The 27,451-nt window shown below is 38.3% G+C and overlaps 1 protein-coding gene across 6 annotated transcripts in view; it reads right to left on the reverse strand.

The window, feature by feature from the left end:
* tanc1a (tetratricopeptide repeat, ankyrin repeat and coiled-coil containing 1a) overlaps positions 1-27,451 on the reverse strand; it is a 76,001-nt gene that overhangs the window by 19,595 nt on the left and 28,955 nt on the right. For 4 of the 6 annotated variants that reach the window (XM_084425741.1, XM_084425743.1, XM_084425742.1 and 1 more), the window contains exons 4-12: positions 25,813-25,905; positions 15,756-15,877; positions 12,066-12,276; positions 10,250-10,522; positions 7,990-8,115; positions 6,693-6,977; positions 6,352-6,485; positions 3,895-4,126; positions 471-637 (exon numbers count right to left, since the gene is read on the reverse strand). In XM_084425741.1, the coding sequence (XP_084281867.1) occupies positions 471-637; positions 3,895-4,126; positions 6,352-6,485; positions 6,693-6,977; positions 7,990-8,115; positions 10,250-10,522; positions 12,066-12,276; positions 15,756-15,877; positions 25,813-25,905 (1,643 nt within the window). Of the gene's footprint in view, positions 1-470; positions 638-3,894; positions 4,127-6,351; positions 6,486-6,692; positions 6,978-7,989; positions 8,116-10,249; positions 10,523-12,065; positions 12,277-15,755; positions 15,878-16,099; positions 16,180-25,812; positions 25,906-27,451 lie in introns of those variants that run through there. The other 2 variants (XM_084425745.1, XM_084425744.1) reach the window with 1 other exon arrangement.

Here is a 27,451-nt window from a genome sequence, read left to right on the forward strand (position 1 = left end):
ATTTTTATCCTACTGAGCATCTTTATCATCATCTGTATGCAAAACACAATAAATTTCAAAACAACTGCAGGATTAATGTTGTAGAAAAAACACCGGCAGCCTGGTTGTGTGGGTTGTCTGGCACTTTTGGGTCACTGCTCCAAAAAGTAGTGAGTGAGAGAAAAAGAGACAGTGTATGTGTGTGAAAAGTGTATAGGGACACACATAGCATCTGCAGTATTGCATCACAGCCCTTATCCCCTCTTATATAAGCTTGGCTCCAGAAGGTCGGAGTCCAGCTCTGTTCAGACATGGATTACACACACACTAGCCACTGACCAGCATCCAAAACTCACCACAGCAACCATTCTGAAAGCTCTGATCACAAAAGGCACATCAGGACACTTTATAGGCTAGAGCTTTAAAACTTTCTGAATGGTCTTGCTTTGTATTAAAACCAGCATAAAAGGGTGCAGGCTTTGCAAACTTACCACTTGGTTGACCCTGACGGTCACAATCAGTTTAAGCCAAATAGGAAATTTAGAGATGATTTTGGTGATGAAGGATGCAATGGTATCTCCATAGTCTGGTTTGTGGAACTCTGCCTCATTTAGACCGTCCACTAGGATGATGTAATCTTCTTCTGGAATCTTACACTCTGCACAACACAATAGAAACGACATGGTAAAACGTCAAATATGGACCCAGAGTCTTTTAAGAGTTTGGCATTACGTGGGTGTGTTCAGGTTTTTGTTCAGAAAAGTTACCAGGAACAATTTGTACAGCTGAATGTTTACTACGTGATTTTAGAACACCCAGCACAATAAAAACCCTTCGTTCTTTCACCATATGTTGAGTAGGAAAAAGCGCCTGCAGTCTGTAGTGAAACTCTCACTCTCAATGTTTTTGAGTATTTGCCACTTGACTAATAGCTGCACCCTTCCAAAAAATTTTTTTTTTGAATAGTTAACTTAAAACTGAAAAATGTGCAGTATTTGGAGCTCAACAGCATTATCATTAACTTTCATTTTATAGAAAAAGAGCAGATTAAACATTCTGCCAAACATCTGCTTTTGTGTTCCACAGAAGAAAGTTTTGGAACAGCATGATGGTGAATAAATGATGGCATAATATTAATTGTGGGGTAAATTATTCCTTTAAAGTCGAAACCTTTAATTACTTCCATAATGTCTAGGAGTTTTTCGGATAGGATACTCAACAAGAAAAATGAATTTAGGGCAGGATTTGATTTTAATTGATCACCTATTGATTGGATCATGAAATTAGGGCATTCGATACCAGAATGGAGGAAAACCTGAATGCAATTTGGCAGTCAATTTAAAGGACAAAAAAAACAGGCTAATCTTGAAAGCATTTAAAGGGATAGTTCACTTTGAAATTAAATTTTGGTATGTTTTAGCTTACCTGAAGGGCATCCAAGATGTAGGTGTCTTTTTTTCCTCAGTAGTTTCAATTTTGATATTTTAGGTCAAACCGTTCTTGTCTGTCAGTCATATAATGCAGGTCTATGGTCACTGTCTCAAAGAGCATGCACAAGTCCAAATTAAAACAATTCCCCATCGTCCAAATGAAACAATTCCCCATCGTAAGTACACTTTGATGGCCTAAGACACGAAACGAGCGGTGTGTGTGAGAAAACGAACCGTATTTATATAGTTTTTGCCTCTTGAACAAAGCCGCGTCCAACTGATCTGACGGCGCGGGCGGGTATAGATATATACACTGATGTCGCCTTGGCTAATGAACTGCAATAGCGAAGGCGACATCTAGTGTTTCTATATCTATATCCGCCCGCGTGCGGGTATAGAAACACTAGCACTAGATGTCGCCTTCGCTATTGCAGTTCATTAGCTAAGGCGACATCAGTGTATATATCTATACCCGCCCGCGCCGTCAGATCAGTTGGACGCGGCTTTGTTCAAGAGGCAAAAACTATATAAATACGGTTCGTTTTCTCACACAAACCGCTCGTTTCGTGTCTTAGGCCATCAAAGTGTACTTACGATGGGGAATTGTTTCATTTGGACGATGGGGAATTGTTTTAATTTGGACTTGTGCATGCTGTTTTGAGACAGTGACCGCAGACCTGCATTATATGACTGACAGACAAGAACGGTTTGACCTAAAATATCAAAATTGAAACTACTGAGGAAAAAAAGACACCTACATCTTGGATGCCCTTCAGGTAAGCTAAAACATACCAAAATTTAATTTCAAAGTGAACTATCCCTTTAAGGCTAACATTAACCTTAAAGGAGAACTCCGGTCAATTTTAACATTGAGCTCATTTTTTTGTACATTTGGAGTGCTGTCAGTACAGAGAACAACGACAAAAATCGGTGTTGCCTACACCGAGTTATCCTCTTTTTAAAATTTGCACCCTGTTGACTTCAATGGGGCAAGTTTTAAACCTGCTTTTAGGCTCTTAACATCCTTGATGTGTCATTACAAGTGCACAGGTCATGTGAGTGATTCCTTCGGAGTGAACGCGGGTGAATCTGACTGCAGTAGATGTGAAAGAAATATATAAAAAATTATGTTTATTCAGCCAGCGCACATACCTGTATTTACATCCTGTTTTCGGTCGAAGTCCACAGTAATCGATTGTCGAGTTCACGCGCATAGGTTTAGTACCTATGATCACGCGCGTGAACTCGACAATCGATTACTGTGGACTTCGACCGAAAACAGGATGTAAATACAGGTATGTTCGCTGGCTGAATAAACATCATTTTTATTAATATCTTTCACATCTACTGCAGTCAGATTCACCCGCGTTCACTCCGAAGGAATCACTTTTTGTCGTTGTTCTCTGTACTGACAGCACTCCAAATGTACAAAAAAATGAGCTCAATGTTAAAATTGACCGGAGTTCTCCTTTAACATGAGGTTAACATTTCTTTTTAAAATCTATCATTATTTGTTATAAGTGTCGCAATAATTTATTTATTACACTGGGGTCATTAATCAGAATTAAAATGACTACATTAACTACTAGTATGATTACAGTAAGGCTGCATTAGCTACAACAGTAGCTTAAAACTATGCCTAACTAGCTGTTTGTCTCAAATAATATTTAAAATCCACTAATAGTCGGCACAGCTTAGGTGTCGTCAACCACAAAGGAAAGTTCGTTATTACAATGACTTATGATTTAGATTACATAAACTTCTTTTTTCATCACAACTCAAGGATCCTCAACTTCATCTTAGTAAAAAAATAAATAAAACACATCTACTTATCTTGGAAGTTTCACACATGGAATATTCACCACATTAAGCTACCAAATAAAAAATATGACCCAAAAAAAAAGCACATGTGAAAGGTGTAGTTTCACGAGAGACTGGCTCATCTTATATATGATCTACACAATAGATAAATAAAATGATTGTTATGAAAACTAATGCATTTTGTCTTTATGACAAATAATGCAGAATATATTTATCATGACTTCAAGGAATATTGAAGTCAGAAAAGTTTGCACCATGATGGAATGGGTCTTCAAGTACATATATAGGAACAATTTTAATTAGGGTCATTATGACTTTACCCAACATTATATGTCATATAAAGGCTGTTTCCTCTACTATATTCTCTCTTTAATCTGACGCTACAAACCAGAAACACTGATTTTCAAGAGTTCAGACTGAAAGCTCTATGTCTTCATTTTCATACTCGAAATTTGCTCTAGCCTCATTCTCTAAAATTCCTGTTAAGTCCTTCATCTGTCGTTCCTTGTGATCCAAGCCGTTTCTGAGGACCATCTGTCCACATCCATACTGGGCCAAATTAAATGAGGCAAGAACGCTCTTCTCCCCCCATTACCCCTGAGCAAACATATTTCGTTTTTATTTGATGGTGTGATTAATGACAGTAGCATGTGATGAGTCTCACCTTTGCGTAGAAGTGTGAGGGGCTCCAGGATTCCCTTACGGAAGGCGGCGGCAGGGTCCTGGACACAGGAGCGTAAGCTGAGCAGGCTCTGCAAGTGCGTCTCTCGGAGTAACAGCTCTCGATAGGCACTGAGGCGAGGGGCTCTGCACAGTAAAGCAGACACACTGTGCACAAACTCCGGGACCAGGCATGTGTACGTGTTATCAGCCTGACAATAGTGATACGCAACCACCTGCAGGGGGAACAGAAAGAGGGGAAAACTTTAAAAGTGGGAGTTTTGAACAGGTCGAAAACAAAAAGAAAAGAGTTACTTAAAGGGATTCTTCACCCAAATTTTTTATTTCTGTCATTATTTAATACCCAAATGACTTCCTTTCTTCTATGGAACACAAAAGGTGATTCAAAAGCTAAAAGAATATCTTAACAGATCTAGGTTATTAACTAAAAGCATTGTAAACCTAAGTAGATTGTAGACACGAATTGGTACCAATTTTCTCTACGATCTACTTATGCTTAACAAGGCTTTTGAAAAATAAAATGCAGCCCTGGACTGGTGTGATCAAGGCTCCAAAATGACAAAAAGCACCATAATAGTACCATAAAGATGGTCCGTGTGACTTGTGCGCTATTTTTGAAGTCATATCATAGCTCTGTTTGAGGAACAGAACAAATTTAAGTTGTTATTCACTCAAAAGTGTTGATATCTTGATTCGCATTCATGAGGAAAGTACAAATGGCCAATTCATGAACAAATCACTCTTTTGAGACTATTCTTTGAAGTGAATTGGATGACCCAGTGATGAAACAGGTTGAATTATTTCCTAATTAATCTGATTGATCCAGTTCAGTTCATTTAATGACTCAATGATCCAGTTGCAGTTGAGGGGAAGATTATAAGTGAATAATGAATACAATTTTAGTCTGTTTTCACAATACTAATATGTCTTCATAAATCATATGGACTAAACTTTCATTATACTTTTGATTATTATATTAGTATACATTTTGTGTTCTTTAAAGGGTTATATAAATTTTTTTGGTTTATGTCTTTCCTCCTTTGTTTGTTTCCTCTTTGCAAATCAATGTTACATGATCTTTCCTGATAAATCCTGCTCTGTCCTTATTTCTTATAGGCCAAGGTTCTGACCACCAAATAAAGATCATTGATGTGTCAATGTGGGCAGTCGTGTGTTGATACAGTTATCTTTCCAGAAGGAACAGGAGCACAGAATGAGTCTTTTTTGAAGTCTTCCACTGGGGGAGGACGTTTTTTTAGTTCTGAAAGTTACAGTACTAGGTTTTTCAAAGTACATGGAGCTCTTTTATCTCAAAGATCAAGGAAAATTTGATTTCTCGTGATATAACCCCTTTAAGGTTTGTTTGAATATCATGAATCCCAAATTGTTCTGAAATACTGGAGAATCCAAGCTTCTGAACAGAAGAGAATCTGAAATCGTGGCCTGAAACGACTTCCTACTGGCAGATGGCTGATTAAAAAGACGTGACAAGAAGACTCAACAGAGATGGTTCGGGTCCAGATGTAAACGGAAAACACGCACACATACTGGGCAAAGTGTTGAATATGCATGTGGTATGCAGTTTGCCTCTGTCACTGAATGGCACATCTAAAACATCGCACAAAACATCATGTGTATTTATAAATAAACATGAGAGCTGCTCTGTGGAATCTCTTTATTTTGCTGTAAACAATTTTTGAAGAGCTTCCATTTTTAAAACGGCTCAATCAAAAAATTTACATTTAAAAAAAGTGTGTATTTTCTGGAAGTGGGCGATATGAAAGTTCAAGTGTTCTAGATGAATGCGTCATGAAACCCATTGAAATAAACAAGAATTATTTATGTAACATAATGAGAACATGATTTGCATAATTAAGGGAATTAATTAAATAAGGTGAATATTAGGTGAAAGCGACTACAGTGGACATTCCAAGCCTTTCAAAAGAACTCCAACAAAAGCACAGCATTTACTTTAAATAGAAATCTTTTGTAACATTATAAATGTCTGTCACTTTTGATCAATTTAATGTGTTATTGCTGAATAAAAGTATTAAAAGGCATTTAAAGTAATTCATCTTCAGCAGCGGTATTCTGCGAAGGTCAAAATAAATGAGAAAAATTTCCTGTGAGAAAATGTATATACCGCAAATTACAGACATCACTATGCGGAGGAACCCAGAGTAAAGGCCATTTCACACCAAAACCAGAACTACAAAAAATAGCAATAACGATAACTATATTAGCATCCACGCCAGCGGACGATAACATTCTGTTTATCCTAAGCGCATGCTGCAGTTTTGTCGTCTGCTGCTTTAAATGCTTGAGAAATACAAAGACAGTCTGATATGGACAAGAATAAACAAGTATATCTGTGAAAAACAGATTTACCAGACCTCCTCAGGGAAAACTAGTCCTGTCCAAATAGGGGTAAAGTGTGTACCTTGTTAGCCAGGCGTTTGACTGCCCCCTCTCTGTGCCGGTGTGTGTCTGGTGTAGGCGGGCAGCTGTTGCTGCGGAGGGGACTCTGTGAGGGGGGGTTCAGCTGATTGGTTTGATGAGCATCAGCCCCTCGATCTACAACACAAACACACACAATTCCCTATTATTTCACATAAATTCAAGCTGTCACTAAAGTCACTACAAGTACTGAATATAGGTGTTGCATGTCTGATTGGTTAAAAAATCTGAGACGCTAACTTCAGAATTTCGACTTCAATTGTTTCATATGGTTTTGGAAAGACATGAGGGTGAGTAAATAATGACGAAATGTTAAACTCTTACTCTGGGGTGTAGCTTCAGGACTGTTGGAGGCGATCTGCCTCATTCGTCCACCATGACAGCTGAGAGCCACTAGCCGTGACATCACTGCCGTCTTCCCGAAACCAACGTTACCAGTGATGACAGCCCCTTTACCCTCACTGGAATCTCCTCCCCCCATAAGCACATCCTCCAGTCGCTGAAACAGCCAATCACGGCCCACAAACACTGCATCCAAAGAGACGCTGGGTACCTCAAACAGCAGGGGTTTGAGCATGATGTCCACTGGTTTGTAGGGTGTGAGACGAGCTGGAGGATTCAAATAACATAGGTGTTAAAATCAACTACACACACACACACACACACACACACACACACACACACACACACACACACACAGAAGAACTTCATTGCTCACATTAAAGATGAAAATGGACCCCAAACACCCCATTTATTTTCTTAATAAATGTCCCTTTTTTGTATTGTGTGTGATTCCTGAAGAATAATTGTTCTAAATAGGAAAAAGTTTTTTATTTTCTAATCAACTCTGTACTAAAATGTGCAGGAAAAAACATGTATTTATTGTATATAATTTTTTTATTATTATTTTTTTATTATGATTATAAAATAATACATCTTATTATACAGATATTATTCAGTGCAAATCATATGTGTATATACACACATATGATTTGCACTGAATAATCTCTCTCAAAAATGTCACATGGAGTTTAAATGCATTGCCAATTCATGCAGTCTTCACAGGGTTAATCTTTATATTACCTTTCATTCATTACAATCATAATGTGTCAATCATTAGATTATAATTTAATGATGGTGGTTGTTGTTGTTGATGTTCTTTCAAATGAATTGAAATAATTAGAAATGACTCTTTCGTAATGTTTTCAAATTTGAAGAACTGATCTGCTGTATTATGTAACAGCATTACATCCAGCTTATTTTTAACGTAAGCGCGGACCCGGCCATTTGTAAATTGAATGTTTCTGGTGTCATCCTCTTAGTTATTTTTAGCTGTACAAAACAGCTCGTAATGCTGCTTGATATTGCAAACTGGTATTTCTTATTTTATTTCATTGTAATGGTTTGTAGCATGAATAGTTTTACCATTTACTGCACTTTGTTATTCTTCTAGTTATGTACCTATAGCAGCTAATGAATCAGAAGTTTTGCACATTCACAGAAAATAGCTTACACGTTGCAAAATAAGGCAGATAGCATCTGTACATGAAATGTACTAATAAAAGTTATTATAGTGTTCTGTTTGCATATCATTTGGTGAGTTGTAGCGGTTGGTCAGCACCTTTATTCTCTTGACTGCGGCCCCCTGTGTGAGCTCCATGCCAGGGCAAACGCATGGAAGAGCGCTGGGGAGCATTCCTCTGTTCATCCAGATACCGCAGCTCCTCCAGTTTAGTACTGCTAGTGGCTGCAGGGAGAGAGATAGAATGAGAGAAAGAGAGTCATTTAGGGTTGTGTTTGGCTCACAGACAGCAGAGAGATTACATGCCACCTCTGTGATCTCTATGAAGAACAAACACAATCTGCTGCTGTGTGTGGAGGAACACGTGTACCACGCACACACTTTAATGAGGGGAAAAACATACAAAAGTATGTGAGGAGAGTGAGGGAAGCTGGGACACTTTTTACTTCCTCTGGGCAAGAAGAAATTAATAGACCTAAATATGTTTCAGGATGTCTGCTATCCACTGCAGTTACAAGAATACGTATAGTACATAAAAGCACGACTCAAAATAGTGGTCCAATGACAACGAGGCAGGAAAAGGTTTAATATTCCGAATATTTGAATTTCAACATTTTGTAAATGCAGTATTTGTAAAGCAAAGCTTACCATTAGCCACTTGCTCAATTTACCCTGCAGTATCTGGCACACTTTACCCCACTGCTACCATTTTTGGAGAAATTATTCATTTAATAATTCATGACTAATGTTTAGCCAAAAAAAATACATTGTTTTATGCACAGGCAATTCATTTTTACTGCTGGAAACGTTTGCTTGCTTTGCTGTTTTAGCTTAAGCAAATGCTTTTCACTTTTCTCATGTGTACCTCTCAATCAAAAGTACAGTAGTTGTATATGAATGGATCACAAAAACTAGGTTTGTTAGATAAATGGATGGCACATCATACCCCAGTCTCTCTTATTTGCAGACACGCATAAATACTGTACCTGACCTGTATTACTCGCTCATAAGTCATCCATTTATTCATTCAATCCATCAATCGCTCATTTCATTCATCATTTCTTTGCCCGCCAAATCTACACCCCTCTTTCCACTCATCCCTGTACAATCTCCCATCCTGTCCCATAATCTAATCTGCTTGAAACCCATAATCTCTGCAGACGGGCATAAACACAGGGATGATGATTGTCATTTGTCACGTTGCTTTCGCTTTTGAAGGGTCTCAAATGTGAAACCATGATCAAGCCCTTTGAAGCTGCAAAGATATAAATACATTAACTTCCCTTTCCCTGCTCCGTACCCACAAAGATCACCACAGACAGGCACTTGGCGCGACATTTTGCTTTGTTGGAGTCATTCTGTATATCTGACAGCAATTTCCCCATTTAGCTTTACAGCAAGAGGAAATCAAAACCACCCGTTTGCAAAGCTTTCTACAAGGCGCAGGAGGAGAGGCAGCCAAGCGGTACAGTGCACTGTGCATTCAAATACAATAAAAGCACATACAACACAAGTAAACTGAGGGTGGTCCAAGAATGGGGTGTGAAAACGACCTGCAAAAATATAAATTGTCTAATTAATGCAGTTCTTTTGAACTTTCTATTTATCAAGTAATATGTATCATGGTTTCAACAAAAATATTAACAGCACAACTGTTTTCAACTTGAATACTGGATTAATGGCTGCTTACATTTTTCAATCACAGGCATAAATTACATTTTAAAATACATTAAAACAGAAAACAGGTATTTTAGATTGTAATAATATTTGACAATATTACTGTGATTTGCATTATAAAAAAATGACCCAACCCCAAACGTTTGAACAGTAGTGTATATAATCTATGAAGTAGAACAGTGTCACCTATTTGTGGTCCAAAGCACATATCCAATTTTTAATGTTTTAAAAAACTATTTGTAGTTTAATGTGGTAATGTTTTAGTGATTCAGTATGTGTCTGATTCAGTGAGTTTATTCAGCGAAGAATTCCTCAGACTGATTCAAACCGATAACTTTCGAATTTGAGTCTTTTTGAGCAATTCATTACAAAAAGACTCCTATAAGTCATTTGTTTGTGAATTAGACTAAATTAGTTGCACTTCACTTTTGTTTGATAGCAGCCAGCGAAGACTAAACAACAGAAAGATATATTGCCTTCACATTATTTTGCTATACACAGCATCTTTATATAATCACATTCAACTTGGGTGCAATTCGACTTCTTTTAGCATGATGATACAGATATAGCAAGAGGTGGAATGATGAATAGTGCTGCAAGAAACACTGAGGTACCAAACCCCTGATTCAAATTTTACAGCACAAAAAATTAATAATACAGCATGTGATCTTTCATTACTCACCTGCCACAGAATTGGGCCGTGGCATAACCAAAGAAGTGCTATGGTACGTGACTGGTCCATCCACAGGTGATGTCATATTGGGTGCCACCCCTCCTGTGGTGCCTGTCCCCAGCTGGGCTTCACCAGACACCACCGGCTCCTCCGAAGTCATGGGAGTGCAGGACGGATGAGCGCTACGCCCGCTCTCGGCCCTTACACCTGCACCACCATCTTTCGCCCACTCCAGACTAGAGCCACAGCGTTCTTCATTCTCACTGGAACTGGTGACTGTTGCTGCAGGATGGAGAGAAAGAGAGAGAGATGAAGATGAATGAGGTGCGGGGGAGATATTAATGGGAAGGACACAGGAGGAGAGAACGACACAGAAGGACAAAACAAAACATCACAGAAAAGAAAACAGGAATTGACTTTTGGCAGTTTTTTTTTAAATGATTAACAACCGATGATCTTCAAGCATGAGGACATCAATAAGGACTTGTTTGAGTAATTGCTGTCAAGCTTTTTGCTTTAATGCAGCTGTCTGTGACCTTTCTTTACCGCAATCAAATAGAAAAACACTATTTTGGGATTTAAAAAAACCTTCTGATGTCCTACTTCAAGAAACCTCCGGCAGACCTGAAATGAAGACAACGCTGTCCTAGTTTTGATAGTGCACATCTCAGACATATGAGAATTTACAGCACAGGCCAACAAAAACACTTCTAGAAAGTTAACAGACAATAAACAGCTTTGATAAGTCGGGTCTCAGGAAGTCTAGTGTTTGCTTCCTCTCTTGATCGCGATCCTTGGAGAAAAGTCAGTTGTGCATAAAGGTAAACATCTCCGTCAGCATCTCCAAGTGTTCCGTGACACAATGTAACACAATACATGCAAATATTACAATGACATAACCACTAGTCGTTTCACAGAGCCATTCACACTGGAGTCGAACATTTACTTGTTGAGCTCAACTAAGATTTGAGCTTTTGGAGCAACAAGTGTACATAACTGAAAGCTGACGCTTCAAAAATCACACACAGTGAACACAATGGTAATCCATACAACCCCAGTTGAAGAACTAATGTCTTTTGAAGCAAGAAAACAGGTACTAAATAATACTAATATTTAAAGTTTTTAATAAACCATCGCTTCCGGCCAGCTGTCATACGCAGGTTCATGAGTTCACACTTGACTTAAACATCAGAATGTTGTGAAACTCACAATGTGCTTCCGTGTCACTTCTCGCATCAGATTCAGCTTACTTTAATACTCTAAATAAAATTATTGTAACTCACAAACTTTTTGAATTACAGTCATTAGGCACGATTAGCGTTTGAATATAGTATTCCACAAACAAGCATACTTTTGCATCAAATACTGTACCTTTAAATTAAATAAAATTAAGCAAAGAATGGGGCTGTCAAAGAATGAAAAATAACTTAACTTAAATTCAACCAAACAAAAACGCAAATGATTTCAATTTAGTTAAATGTAATTTCTATAATTTCACTTCAGCAATAAAAAAATGAAACAAAAGAATTGAACATTTTCCTCTTGTGCTTCTGACAGCTGGATGTCAGACCAGCTTTTAATCCAGCCCGACAGATATGCTTTCAAGCTTGGCGTGAATAGACCATTCATCAGTGGGTTGTTTTTCTTTCATTTTGTGCTCAGTGTGAAAGAGCCTTGAGATTCAAATTATCTACAAAACAACATTTGAATGGAGTCTATACGTTAAGAATGCTGTAAGCAATTTAAATACCATGCAAAAAAAAGGTAGCAAATAAAAGGACTTTTGAATAAAGCGGACTTTGCTAAGGAGAGAGGTAGCTGTTACCTATGATTCCACTGTCCTTGCTCTCCAGGGTGGAGCTGGGTGTAGTGATGATGGTGGAGGTGGCAGTGGAGAAGGTGCTAGAGGAGATAACAGGAGCCCTGCTGCTGGAGGAGCTCTCAGGTAAGGTGGAACAGGGGCTCTCTGCGCTGGGAGACGCCGTACTGCTGGTCAGAGTGGAGCAGGGACTCGCGCCCTGACTGGACACTATACACTACAGAGAGAGACAGAGGAATGAAAAAACAAGCAAACAGAAAAAAGTAAATAAATATTGCATTAAGGGAAAAAAGAGACAGCAGAGGAAACAAAAAAAGGGAGCGAGGAGATAAAGTGATCGATGGAAACTGTTAAACTTAGCTCTTATGTCCATACAAGGGCAAGTCCAAAAATACTCCAAGCCCTCCAGTCTGCTTTTGTTCCAATATAAGCAACCAATTCGATGCTTTTAGAAACAGATTTAGGCTGCAATGGTGACAGTAACCAACACACAGACAAATGTGCATCCACATTTTACCAGTGTTTACAATGGCAATGCTTTGGTTAGAGATAAAGTATAAATCTGCAAATCTGGGGAGGAAAAAAGCCAAGAAGTAAAGGTATAGAAAAAAAAGAGAGACTGTTCTATTAAAGGTTTATGGGTTTGAGACTTAAAGGTTTCTTAATCCTGGTTTTATTGTGACAAATTCATCCGTGATGACAACTTTCCAGAATCTAACCAAGTCTAATCAAGATGGAAAAAATGACGTCCCATTCTACATTTTCTTCTCATTCACTTGCACATGCATCACATTATGGAAATAAAATGGGTTGCGAATAGTTTCATGTTGACTTTAAAACAGTGGTTCTCAACCTTTTTTTCTCCAACACAATATTCAAAGCAAAGATATTTTCAGTATTAAATGTGACAAAGCTGCTTGTTTTCAAACTATTTTTATTAACAAAATGGGAGTATTTATAAATTAAATGAATGAACCATGATTCATTTTGTGCCTCCAGAAGTTAAAGGTGCTCTAAGCGATGTCACGCATTTTTTAGGCCAATTTTTTTTTTGTCACATCCAACAAACATCTCCTCACTATCCGCTAGCTGTCTGTCCCCTGAACACACTGTAAAAAAACGTGGTCTCTGTAGATAGCCCAGGCTCCACAAACGGCAAGAAAAACAAACTGGCCCAGCCTGGACCAAAAAACATAACAAACAGTGTTCCAGCCAATAACCGACAAGAATGATTTGGAGGTGGGGGGTTAGTGCGCGTGCACATGAAGGGGGGTGTGTGGGGAGTGGAGGAGAGAGAAGCATGAAGAGGGAAGTTAGCTAGAGGAGAGATGTCCTAAAAACGACTAATGTTAAAATTGTATATTGAGAATTTTGATATGGCCGACACACGACCAAAGAGACGACGTTTCCGATGAACAAATAACAAAGAGGGAAAAGGAGAAGGAACACGCGAAGTCCCGAATTTACATCGGAAAAGCGTTCAAAAGGTGGCGAGAATTCCGCCGGCAGAAGGGGTTCCAATCTGACATTCAGGTGGCTCGTGGGTAAATCCAGATTGTTTTTTCTAAATGGTTCATGACTGTTTCAGGAAGCATGGAAGGGAGAGGGAGGGGACGGGATGAGGAGGAGGGACGGTCGAGCTAGCCTCCGTTTTGTTTGACAATACTTTGAACGTCAACAAGAAGTGACGTCACCCAACATCACTTAGAGCACCTTTAAGAAATGAATGTTCTTTAATAAAAACGTTTTGTTTTAGCATTTCAGTTAGGCTAGGTTAATATATTTATAGCAATTCATTAATTTAGTCATCCTGCAGCCCCCTTGGAAGTTTACTGAGGCCCCTGGTTGAGAACCAATGCTTTAAAAGAACCAAAAAAGCATTATTTTAATGCTTTAAAAGAACCAGTAATCTGAAAGCAGATTACACCCCAATGCTGGGGTGTGAGAAATTATGGGTAATCTACCTTCTGCAAATCTAGAGGAAGTGCTTACAGGGCATAAACCATCAGTCTAAAACTTACTATGACTTTTCATACTATACAGAGTACATCAAATCCTATATACTACTCTGTCCTATCCTCTTACCTCTCTCCACACTCTATATAGGTCAGGGAGAGTGATGGTGTATGTGTGTGTGTGTGTGTGTGTGTGTGAGATCAGTGTACCGGAGCCCTGGTCCCCAGAGAACTGTTGCCTGCCATCCGCTCACCAATGAAGGATTCTCATCTCTCCACACACACAAACACACATCAGAGTAAAGCACAGCTCAAGCTTTCAGGTAGAGCTTCATGCACCTGTTCAATAATTTCCTCAGTGCTGCAGTTGAGTTAGAGAAGCGTGCGTAAGAGACACTGTTGCTCCACCCGCATCATCCGTTTTCCCGCGGAGAAACTGCATTACTCACCGGCAGCAACATCTCCAGGGTGCTTCTCCACATCAAGACTGTTTCAATCCTTATAAAGCAGCTGTGCACGTACACGGCACTGAACATGCATAAACCAGCATTCATACTTAATGCACTGCGTTTGAAAAGGCTAAAGGGGAGATCAGAAACTGGCCAATCAGAAAGCACATTCTCATTTGTGATTATGCATGACTGATGAAGCATGTTTGTGGATAAATTCAGCAACCAGGAGCTTTGTGTGCGGCAATCCATAAAAACGCTACGTAAGCCTCTTAAGAGCAACTTATATCCCAGATAAACACCTCATACCTCTGTATGATGTACCTACTGTATGATGATTTGGAAAGACCAAAACAAATATCTTTAAATGTTAAAAACAAATTGAAAAAGAGACCGAATGAGTTTTGTAACCAGAAACTAGTATATTACAGCTATACAGTGGACATCAGCAGGGTTAATATAGTTATCTGAAATTAATGCTAAAACCATAAAATACATTTTTGTTGCTTGAAATAAAATAAATGCTAACTGAAATAAAATTAAAGATTAAAAAACACTTTCATCTTGTGACCAAGGCAACATTTCTCATTTAGTTTATGCTGATGTACTAAAATAACTAAAAATAAGATAAAAATTTATAAAAACTACATAAATATATAAATATATATAAATATACTAAAACTAACTAAACTTAAAATTAAAACAGAAAATAAAACAACAGAAAAATATATATTTTTTAAATGTATAAAAATTATAATAATAGTATCTCAATGATACTAAAATAACACTGGACATCACACACACTGATTTAAAGGATAAGTTCGCCAATTTTCAACCAGCTTTGTATTGTTACAATGTCAGTAGTATATGTAAATGAACAATGTGTATCAATCTCCCAGTTTATTGGTCATCTAAACCAAAACGCATCAAGACATCAAAGTTTTATAAAAAGCCCATCTTGCCAGTGATAAGTCACCACTTTAAGGGTACAAAACAACCTTTTTTTTGGAAGTCTAAAACAAAGCTGTTCCAATAGTGTGTCTAGAGTGAAAGTGTGATTCTGGAAGAACAGCTCCAGCAGTGTCATCGATCGCTCTGATAAATGACCTCTGGTATCCAGGGCTCATTCGGTGCAACCTGACTGAAAAGAAAATTCAGAGGCCGTTTTCTCTTTCTAAGAATGTTATCGCCCTAATCTTACATATCTTCAGTGACGTGATGCCACATGTTTGTATATCAGATTCCACGTCTCTCAGAGTTTGGGTGTTTAGACCTGTAGGGTTCATGTTTACCTGTTTCTCCTCCATGTTTGTTTGTGATGAGGTGGGGATGGCGTCTCCCAGCAGGAAGCCCAACCGTGTCATGAGCTCCTGGACAGCCGGGGAGGAGCCAGACTCAGCCGGCGAGAGCAGCTCTGCACACACACACACACACATATTCAAAGGTTAGGGAAGGATGAACAAAAAAAACCCACACCCAAAAGCAACATGTCTACAGGTACCCCAAACACACAAAGGACGCATTCACACTGACGAAACATCTACTTGACCACACGTACATTCAAACACTACATTCAGTCCAATTACACATTCAACGCTATTCCTCCAGGACGCACAGTGAATCTGTCCCAACTCACCAAGATCCAAAGGACCGGTGTGGCACTTCCTGTGCTCTCCTTTCCTCTCCTCTCGCTGCCTTTCACAGTCTCCTCTGCTCTCTGGCAATCTCCGTCCCTCCCTCTCACATCTCTCTCTCTATCTCGCAACTGTTCTCTCTCTTTTAGTCTCAATCCCTCCCTCGCTCTCTCTCTCCCCCTCCTCTCTGTTGCCCTGTATCTCTCGCTCTGTAGTACAACGCACGTACAGTGCTCCACACAGCTTCAGAAAGCCTGGGATTGAGATGCGGTTATTATGACAACCAAGTTTCTATCCATTCAGAGGCTGTATGTGTGTGTGTGAGACAGAGAGGACAGGGTGTGAATGTGAATGAGCAGAGATCGTGCTTCCTTCAATCACTATAGGCTAGCTCTCATTCTCAGAATACGACTGGCTAGAAACACACACACACGTTCATTCATTCTCTCCCTTTCTTACGTGCACAACACCATCCCGCAATTCTGCACAGATACAATAGAAAAACATGATTCTATCCTAATTTAATCTTAGATACTGTCAGTTTAGGAAATTAAGTGAGGCTCATTGAGTTGTTTAAAACCAGTTAGATTTGGAAAAAGAGACAGTTGGCTAAACATTATGACAACATGAAATCAAAATGACTTTCTTCATTAATGTCTCTGGTTTGTGTGTGCATGATTGATCGGAGCACATTATTCTAATGAAAAGACCAAAAAAATTTTTTGGGTGATGTAACCCTGGGGACAATATAGCCTGACAGGTTTCATTTTTTGACCATCCAATCAATTCACAAAATCAGGTTCTGCACGACACTACTCCCAGCAGAATATTCAGTTTCATTTAGAAATACTTTGGTTTTTCTGTCATTAAAATTCAAAGTGAATGTTCTTGTAGTTTTTATTTAAAATAGAATAGATCATCAATGGAAAATCATCACATTTTAAATACATTTTTGATCAATTTTAGATAAAAAAAAAGGAAATATGTCTTACGAAAATCTATCACAGATTTATGGATGAATTAAAATAAAAAATTGAATTCTTTATTTTATATTATTGGTGTTTTTTTTAAGATGCTAGGATATTCTGGGCGGTTATGCAGAGTGTTGTTATGTGGCTACTAAACTTTTATGAGTGTTGAATTTCTATGCATTAACTAGGTGGTTAATTACAAGAGCAAAGAACCCACTTTTAAGTCTCACTCATATTCTTGGATCAGTCCCTGCAATTTATTTCAACCATTTTATTGTCCACTAGGTGAAAATCCGATTGCTTAGAAAAGTAATAGCACCACTCTTCTCTACATGCCAGGCATCATTCATGTCTTCAGCGCAAACCGTTTATGGTCACGTTCAATACTAAGAGGTAATAAGGTTAGAAAAAGATGGCCTCATAAAAAGGTGAAAATGCCCCAGGAAATCAATTTAAGGTGGCAAATATTATCCCTTAATGGAAAAGTTAATTTCTCTTACTGACCACCGCAGGGAAGAAAAAAAAAAAACTCTCAAGAAAATATTACGATTTGTCAATATTGCACACCCTTAATTCAATGTATAAACAGCCTCAAAGCAAACACAAATGGATGAAATGCCACAAAACTCTAATGCTGATTTCATGGACACTTTCCTACCAAGTACATACCAAGACACAAATGCACAATTAAACAAAAAAGCGAAATATTTGCTCTGACATATTTACGCAATTACGATATGTAAATGAGCAGGGAAGTCTTGTGTAGCATCCCTGAGGGGAAGACAGGACAACAGGCCACAGTTCATTAGCATACTGCACTCTGTCAGCAACACTGTCCTCCTCTACACCCCCCTTCCCTTGTTAACATCTCCTGCCATCAATCTGGCTTTACACAAATCACTTCACGATCGATTGATGCTGCTGGTCAGCTAGTGTTGTTTACTTCCGATTGACAGCAGAATTTACAGGCAAACCTAAGGCAGAATCCATATTTAATACATCGTTCATAAATCATTTATTAACGTGCAATGAAATGCAGCATATGCGTGCTCGTCCTCCGGGTCTACATTCGAAGGCGTGTAAAAGCACATGCTAATCCAGATAAATGTTCCCTAATTAAACCATTTATTCTGCTTTTCTTCACAATAAACATTAGGACAGTGAGATGAGTGTGGATTGTTTCAAAGCCAGTTTACGACGGCCCACAGGTCTGAAGCCAGCTCCTCTCTCAGCTGGTCTCCAGTTGATCTACTTTTGCCAAAAGAATACAGACCTCCCAATGAGTTCACACATTTCACTCTCCTTTTGCATATGAAGAAAACGATACACTGAACCGTTTTCTCCACACACGCTTACACACAAAGTTAGACATGGCTTGTTTTTGCAGATCATTCAAGCAGTAGTGTAGTGGTGCCTGCTCATTTTGGCAGGCCAGAAGTCTAGAACTCTAGTAACGCTTGTATGTGTGTATGTGTGTGTGTGTGAGAAAATCATTCCCGAACCGTTGCCAGATTAACTCCTGATTGTTTGAGTAAATTCTAAATGTGTGACGTACAGCAAAGTACTGGAATAAACTTGTGTAATGAATTTGATATAGAAATAGAAGCAATGACACTATTTATAGCATCAGATGTTACTCATTAATATAAAACTGCTCCGTTTATAATGCCACGTTTAATCAAATTAGAACATCTAAGTACCGCCAACTAGGCAACTGTTGTAAAGAGCACAAAGACAGTCAGAGGTCTTCCTTCATATGTGAAGGTTTGTGGGTTCAATTAGACTGCATTATATTATAATTGGGGCTGTCGATTTAATTATAACATTTATTTACGCATTTAACGCACCCGCCCCGCCCCAGACCTACGTAATTCATCTTACATGTCATACAGTTGATTGGTGACGAACATGAATCAGAACTCACTCTGGGTTGAAGCCTAAAATGTAAGATATAAGGGAAAAAAAAAAGCCCCTGTATGAGTTTGTCTTATTTATATCATGATATTAAGCAATATCACACAAGTAAGAAGTATATTGATTTTATACAACAGTTCAATAAATAAGAAGTTCATATTGTTATATTTTAGAAACAATATTGTCTGATTTTGCTCAATTTTACTAACGAAAATTGCCTATTACCCATAAAGCCAGAGCAGAATTGTTTCAGAGGTTGACCAGAGGTGCTTATGGGTCACGTGCATTTCTTGAAAAAAACAAAGTCTGGCCACTCTCCATTGACAAGCATTAACTTCCTTGAAGTTTAAAACTATTGGATCTGCCCAGAGCCACTCTGGATCTGCCATAACCAATCGCTAACGTTTAGTTGTGACGTAACCCTACAACTCAAACTAGCGCACGACCTCAACGTCATCGTTCTCAGCCACTCCCTCTGTTCGCTGATTGGACCGCCAAAAATTTGGACGGAGAAAACTCACGAATATGCCGCAAACCCAGACAGAGTACTGAAGGAAAATGAAAATTGAGCGCAAGTACGTAGGAGGACGGAGCCAGGCAAACAAATATGTCCCCACAAGGTAAAAAATGAATGGTATTACTATCTTTGTTGGGACATTTGTTCCCCAACACACAGACACAGACACACACAGATTGCAACTCTGAGCTGTTTTCTCTACATTTTTTAAGGACATTCACTGAAAGGTTCTTTGGGGAACTCAAAATGATTCTTCTGTGAAAACCTCTTTTAGAAACTTCTATTTTAGAAAACTATTTTAGTTTTAGAAACTTCCATAAGTGCATAATGGAGACTTATTCTTTCTAATTCAAACAGTATACTTCAAGCAGATTTTAAAAGGAATATTTATCCATCCATTTCATACTATATATTTATTCATCTTACATACTGTGCATTTTAATGATGTTAAGCCTAAATTCACTTTTATTAAGATTTTAGTTTAATTTATTTTAAATGGCCAATGGTCAGAATTTCAATACAAATAGAAATAAAATATCTTTATTTTTTACTGTAATTTTCCAATCAAATCGTTCCAGCCAGGTATACTGTTTGAGAACTAAGTAAAAAAAATAAAATAATAATAATAATCAGATATTAGAGTAATTTAGACACAAGAATTCCTTTATTTCTTCTTTTATTTATTTATTCCATTTCCTCTTTAAATTCTCCCATCGCCATATCAATCCCATCTCTCAGACTATGAAACAGACATAATCTCATTGGTCTTATTCAGCTCTTGTCGTTTTCATTTTCTAGACGCTGAAATCTATTTGCATGCTAAAAAGCTCGGGAACACCATTCCCCCTCCCCCTGTCCACACTTCCATCTCCTTTCATCAAATGACCTTGTTCATCCACATATAGCTTATGAAATCAAAGTAAATACCATTGTAGTACACAAACTCACGCTTTTTAATCAGTATCATGTGCGTGTATGTGTGTGAGTGACAGACAGAGAAACAGCCTGAAAAAGATAGTGAGAGATATGAGAGAGGGAGAATGCATCCATGTATGGAGGAGTGTGAAAAAAGAGGGGGAGGTGGAGAAGAGGACGTCTGACATGGAGCAAGAAAGAGAGCAAGACAGGGTAAGATACAAGCGAAATAACATGAGTGATCGGTAGCCTCAGAGAAGAAAGAGTGTCTCATTCAGTCATATAGAAAGAGAGACAGACAGGGTGAAGGCCAGAGATCCACAGACAGCTCTGATCCTTAAAGTCAAGCCAACCTGACTATTAACCTTAGTTTATGTATCAGGCAGGTCTTCATGTTGTTAGTTTTATTTAAAATTCACTTGAATAAATAAAACCATAAAATGTAAATAGATAAATAAATAAAACCAAAAACTATAAATAAAAAAGAAACAACAAATAAATAAAACCACTAATAAATAAATAAATTAATTAAAAAAATATATATAAAATAAATTATTAAACCAAAATAATAAATTAAATAAACACAATAAAATACATGAAACCACAACAAATAAATAAATCAGAATAAACAAACAAACAAACAAACAGGAGGTCCACAATATTTCTCACTTTCAACTAAGATGCTTTACAACCAGTGTTGGTGAAAGTTACTTTTAAACATAATGCGTTACAATATTGTGTTACTCTCAAAAAAAGTAACTAATTGCGGTACTTAGTTACTTTTTAAGGAAAGTAATGTTACAATGTTTTTCTCACCTGGGTCGGGCTAGCTTGTTTGTAACAAATAAAATAAATAAATAAAGTTATGTTTTTAGCAAATGTAAAGTCCCTTTCACAACAAAAGTTAAATGATGATCACAACACCTCTGCACTTACTCCCAATTTTTTCCTCAACATGGGGACAGGAGAAGTTTCAAACAATACATGGGAATAAAAAGTAATGCATTACTTTACTACTGTAGGTACTTGAAAAAAATGTATCTGATAATGAATGAGACAAAACACTTAGTTAACAAATAGTATGGATGCACATCATCAACTATGGGCTTTACCATAATGCTAAAATTAACTGAACGTGCTGAACATTCACTTTGTTCTTGCAGTTCCTAGCAGCCAGTGCTTAGTCATAATCGTTATTTGTCAAAAATAAATGTGTATATGCCACATGCATTTAAGATCCTTTCATATCAGTTTGGACAATAAGTAGCCTTTTTATCTCCAGCGATAGCACTTATTAATAAAACTGTCATCAAACTTGATTATGGGTTTTTCAAAACGATCCCACACATGGGTAATAACAGGCTATATCTTGTTGCTCTAACTTTGATGTTATCCCAGTGCCACCATTGAAATTAAACGTTTTCCTACAACACTGACAGCAACTTCACCCACGAATCCTTAGAACAACTTTTTGTTGTAAACGTTACATTAATTTATTAATTACATAGTGTAGTAGATGCCAGAATGTGTGATGTCGTGAGAAGTAGCAAAAACAAGTGATTCATTAAATAACTCTGTGACATTAATCTTATGTGTTAATTTTATAAAGCATGCACGCCTCCACGCTAGCAATTGTTTGAGCCAATGCACACTTGCCATTAAAAGAAGGGCCCATTAAACTTTATTCGCTTGGGCCAAGTGTCTTTTTCAGCAACTGGCATAATCCGACCTGGCCGAGTCTGGCGATTTTTTTTTTTCGGTCAAACGAGACAAAGTTTTTCCTGCAAAGTGACATCTAAATTACAGCCCTGTCGATCCAAGGTTTATTTTTGCAGCTAATGTCTGAAACACATGTAACAGGGGAGAAAGCACGAATCAGGGAAGGCAACGGGCAGCGGTATGGCGTAAACGGCGGGATGCGGTGCGGTATTATCGGCCTGTGATGAAAGATCTGAGCTGGGTAAATCATTAGTGCTCATTAGAATTGAATCATGGAGATTATGCTCTGAAGAAATCAGTGGAAAACGCTGGTCATGCCTCAGAGTGAACAGACACAATGTTGCCATAGAGATTTGCCAGCTCAATCAAAACGAAAGGCTGCAACTCTAATATTCGAGAGCCCTGCATTAGTCTACTACACTATGAGCTGTGTGCTTTTGGACGTGTCTAGGGTCACTAAGACTGAAAACATTTGAGTAGTCTTGGTCTCCTGGATTTTGACTGTGCTGTAACTGTAAGCTTACATGGCATTTCACTTGCCACTGGTCTCTGCTAGTCAACCTTGTACCAGTGCTACCTTTTGTTATTTTAAAACAGCAATTTCTTAAAGGAAACTGATAAGCTTGGTTTAAGGTTGTGGATTGGTGTAAGGTTGTAAGCTTATGTTACTGCCAAAGTAATGCAAGAATGCACATTAAGTATGGATAATAGGACTGTACACTTGCACTACATGCCAAATATTTGCATCTGCATACTTGCGTAGAGCATGTTTCTGGCCTAAGGAAGTGAATCCGCAATCCAGCTGACTCTCAGATGTAAGTAACCGTACACTCACCCTCTAATGACGTCACAAAGGTTGTTTTCGCCCTTTCAGGAAACAGTGAGTGAGCACATAGAGATAATAATTGCCTTTAACACAGGAAGAGTCAGACTCTAATGCACTTCATAGTCATCTGTTTCGAAGGCGAACGGTGGGTGTGTGGCGTATTTCTAAAGCCTGATTTACTCAGTCTCCCATGATTCTCGGTTCTCTGGTCTGTGAAGAAAATCAATGTGACCTCGAGTCCATTTCGAGCCCGTTTTGTAGTCCACACAGGTGTGGAGGGAGAGGACGAAAGGCAAATGTGAATTTATAGAACAGCTGTCAGGACAATGAACCTCGAGCTGAAAGTCAAAGTCATCTAGGCCAACACTGACGTGGAGAACATTCATTTGCATGTACGGCAGGTTCATCTGGAGTTGGCCACCGCATCTGGTGCGCTCTCACGATCTGCATCATCAAACAGTGGAGGTGTGACTGGTGCATCTACAAATGATTAATTATGAAGCAATGTATACAATTAGTGAAATGCCAAAGAAACCATAATGATTTCCTAAAATAGAACAGAGGTGTCTCGGACATGGTCCAAAAATAATGCCTCTTGATTAGAGAATGTTTGTGAATTTGTCATCTGCGTGCGGTTTTGTGCGTCCATAAATTGTAAAAACTCTATTTTAAGATGGTAATATTTGCATGTGTGTGTTTGTGTTTATGTACTGTGGGGAGCAAATGTCTGAGACTACTAAGAAAATCTGGGATTTTTTTTTCATAGTTCTGTCATGACAACTCTCAAAGTGTATGGCATTGTAATGGATATGACAATGTTCATATGTTTGGTCTTGGTGAAATAGATCTGTACTGCTGCTGTTGGTTATTGCAGCTGCTGCAGAGGAAGTAAAGGACTTGCTACTGCCAATACAATACACAGCACGCTGCTGTCAGCAAGTAAGACTGCTGATGCACAATATAGCATACATGAATTACCCGTAGCAGATCTAAACAGGCGGAGCTGGGGGAGGAGGAGGTTTCTAAAAGCACGCTGCAAATGCTACAGCAAATGCTGACCAGTATTTGAAGGTTGAGCAGTGAGCTCATTGGCTACTGATACAGCAGGAACCAATCAGCTGCTTTATATCACTTTTTTTCATTGTTGTAACGTTATGTGCTTTGAGCATGAGGTAATTTAACGTCGTCTCTCATGATGCTTTGCAGACTCTGCTCTGGCTGTCTTCATGTGTTTTGGCGTTGCCATCACAGGAATAAATTACATCTTAAAAATATATTAAAATAGAAAGCAGTTATTTCAAATAATACTATTTCACAGTATTAGCCTACTGTTTGTACTTTTTTTCAGGTTGTGTGACCTACCAAGTATCGAGACATTCAAGTATCTTGGCTCAACATTCACAGTTGATGGAAGTCTGCACGAGTCCCATAAAGTCACTGCGCGAGTCAACGCTGCCTGGCTGTAATAGCGCACGACGACCAGCATCTGCGATAGGACGACCAGTGACCGCCGAAGATTTACCGTACCGTAATTCGTCCTGTTGCTCTTTATGGCACTGAGTGTTGGCCCGTGATGAAAGAAGTAGAACGCCGCCTCTGTGCCATGGAAACGAAAATGCTGCGATGGATCTCCGGCATCACGCGCTTCGACCATGTCTGTAATGATGACATTTGGCAGCGGTATAGTGTTGCCTCAATATCGACACGCTGCACAACGACCTCAAGCTTACCGGTTTCCACCCAGATCAAGCCGACGATCGCATCAAATGGTGCAAGCGATCCAGAAAAGAGGACCCTGCTACCATGCAGGATAAAAGCTGAAGAAGATTTCAGGTTGTGTGGTACTTCTAGGTCACTAATCAAATATAAACATGACACTGACCATGTGATTTTTGTACAGATGTCAGATATTCTTACTTTCATTGAAGCAAAAGTCATACTGAGAAGAACATCAGGTTTCATGCTTCATGCAATTCTGGCTCTGTCATTAAAGCAAAACTTGCACATTCAGTACAAAATACTAGGAAATTCTAGGATTAACTAATGTTTTTTTAATTACTTTATGCTAATAATATAATTTGTAACAAAATAGTATTAAATTAGGTGGAAAAATAAAATAAAAACATGTTAACTAGTGGTTTTAAACATTTGGACTTCACTGTCCAACTCCACTCTGCAGCTGTATGCATGAGTACAATAATCTAGAACTTTTTCACTGTTTCTTTGTGTGTTCACCTGTAACCCTCCAAATGCCACACACACATTCCAGGAATCAATAAGATTTAACAATGCAGAGTTGAATTTTGCCATCCTAGCATCACGTCACCAAAATGACCGATAGAGCAAATCAATGGCCACGCCAACACATACTGTGCAAACACAAGGCAGTATTAAACAGTGACAGTATACTAAGTAAAACGGAGAGACAGAAGGAGGGAGGAATGCGGTTTAATGGACCGCTGGATTTACTGAACTCTCAGCAGTAAATTCATGTAACTCCCCACATCTTAAAAACACCATCCCTCAGCTTACAACAAGGGCAAATCTCACTCAAACACTTGTGGGGACTTTCCATTGAATTCTATGGTTTTTATATTGAGATTGTTATATTTTATATTCCCTAAACTTACCCCAAAACTTAACCCTCACACATGCATTTTCATTACGAATGTATTCAATATTTATTTATTCATGCATGTCTGGTTATCCCTTTACTATTCTTGTAACAAAACCTGACCCACACACAAAGATCAATGAATAGACAAATAAAAGCATTCATAATAAAGTATACATTTCTTAACTGACCTACTGGTATACACACACACACACACACACACACACACAAGTACTCACCACTATTGTTCTTCTTCCTGTTCCTCAGAGCACAGGTGATAGGATCTCCAGGAGCACGAGGATTCTCCACATATTTGGGTGTCCTGATTGAACCTGGAGACAGAGCAAAAATGAGAGAAAGACACAGAGAGAGAGAGAGAGAGAGAGAGAGAGAGAAAGAGAGAGAGAGAGAGAGAGAGAGAGAGAGAGAGAGAGAGAGAGAGAGAGAGGCACATACACAGAGACAGTTAAGTCTTTCCAGATGGGATTGTGAGGCTGGCGATCTGAATCTCTGGGCAGAGCTGCGTGTGGATCTGCTTGTGTGTGTGTGTGTGTGTGTGTGTGTGTGTGTGTGTGTGTGTGTGTGTGTGTGTGTGTGTGTGTGTGTGTGTGTGATGGTTGTGATCGGCTGTCCTGTACTCCCAAAGAGATTCCAGAATAAACGAGGAGTCTGTAATGATTTTAATCTCCCTGAGCAGTTCCTCCTGTGTCAGCTGAGTCAGAGTCAAGCTTTATTGGCATGATTGTCGACATATGCAACATTGCCAAAGCATGAAAAGCACTTAGAACATAGACAAAGAAGTTGAGTAAATAAAAGAAATGAAGAGCAAAATAAAGAAATGAGGAGTAAAATTTAAAAAATGGACAAAGTAAATACTGTACACTACCGTTCAAAAGTTTGGGGTCATTTTTTTATGTTTTTGAAAGAAAAAAGGTCTCTCCTCACCAAGGCTTCATTTATTTGATAAAAAAAATACGTTATATTATGAAATGTTATATTATGAAATATGATTGCAATTTAAAATAACTGTTTTCTATTTTAATATTAATATTAAAATGTAATTTATTCCTGTTATGGCAAAGCTGAATTTTCAGCATCATCACTCCAGTCTTTAGTGTCACATGATCCTTCAAAAAAACATTTTAATATGCTAATTTGCTGCTCAAGAAACATTTCTTTTTTATCATCAGTGTTGAAAACAGTTCAATAATATATCTTTTTTCAGGATTCTTTGATGAATAGGAAGTTCAAAAGAACAGCATTTATTTTAAAATTGAACATTTTGTAGAAATGTAAAAGTCTTTACTGTCATGTTTGATCAATTGAATGCATCCTTGCTGAATAAAACTATTACATTTCTTATAATAAAACTATTACTGACCCCAAACTATAATCATAGTTTAGAATTTGGTCTATAATACTAGAAAATACTGTCTCAGGGTTAACCCGCCAGCTGAATCAGCTCATTCACAGCCCTCGCTCGACAAGCAAGAACATTTCCTCCATTTAACTTCACAGCGGCTCCTCAAACAAAGCCTCAAACATCAGACAGGAGCCTGAAACATGAATAAGGACAGATATCTCCACTGGCGCTCAGATTTGGCAGTAATATTCAGGGCTGTAGCAACCATTATAACTGACATGTCGTCCCCACTTACAAGTTCATCCCCCACACACATGTTGAGAAAGAATATTTATATTTTAAGAGTTTTGTTGGGCCACAATCATAAATGCAGCCAATGAGAAATTACAACATAGCAGAAGCATTCCCAAAAATCAGTTTGGATGTTTATCACCTAATTAGTATTCATGAGCTGAGCTAAAGATTTATAATGTGTTGCCTCGACATTTCAGATTATTCTTGCACCTCTGGTAATA

Source organism: Rutilus rutilus (genome assembly GCF_951802725.1).
Source record: "Rutilus rutilus genome assembly, chromosome: 12".
Lineage (NCBI taxonomy): Eukaryota > Metazoa > Chordata > Actinopteri > Cypriniformes > Leuciscidae > Rutilus > Rutilus rutilus.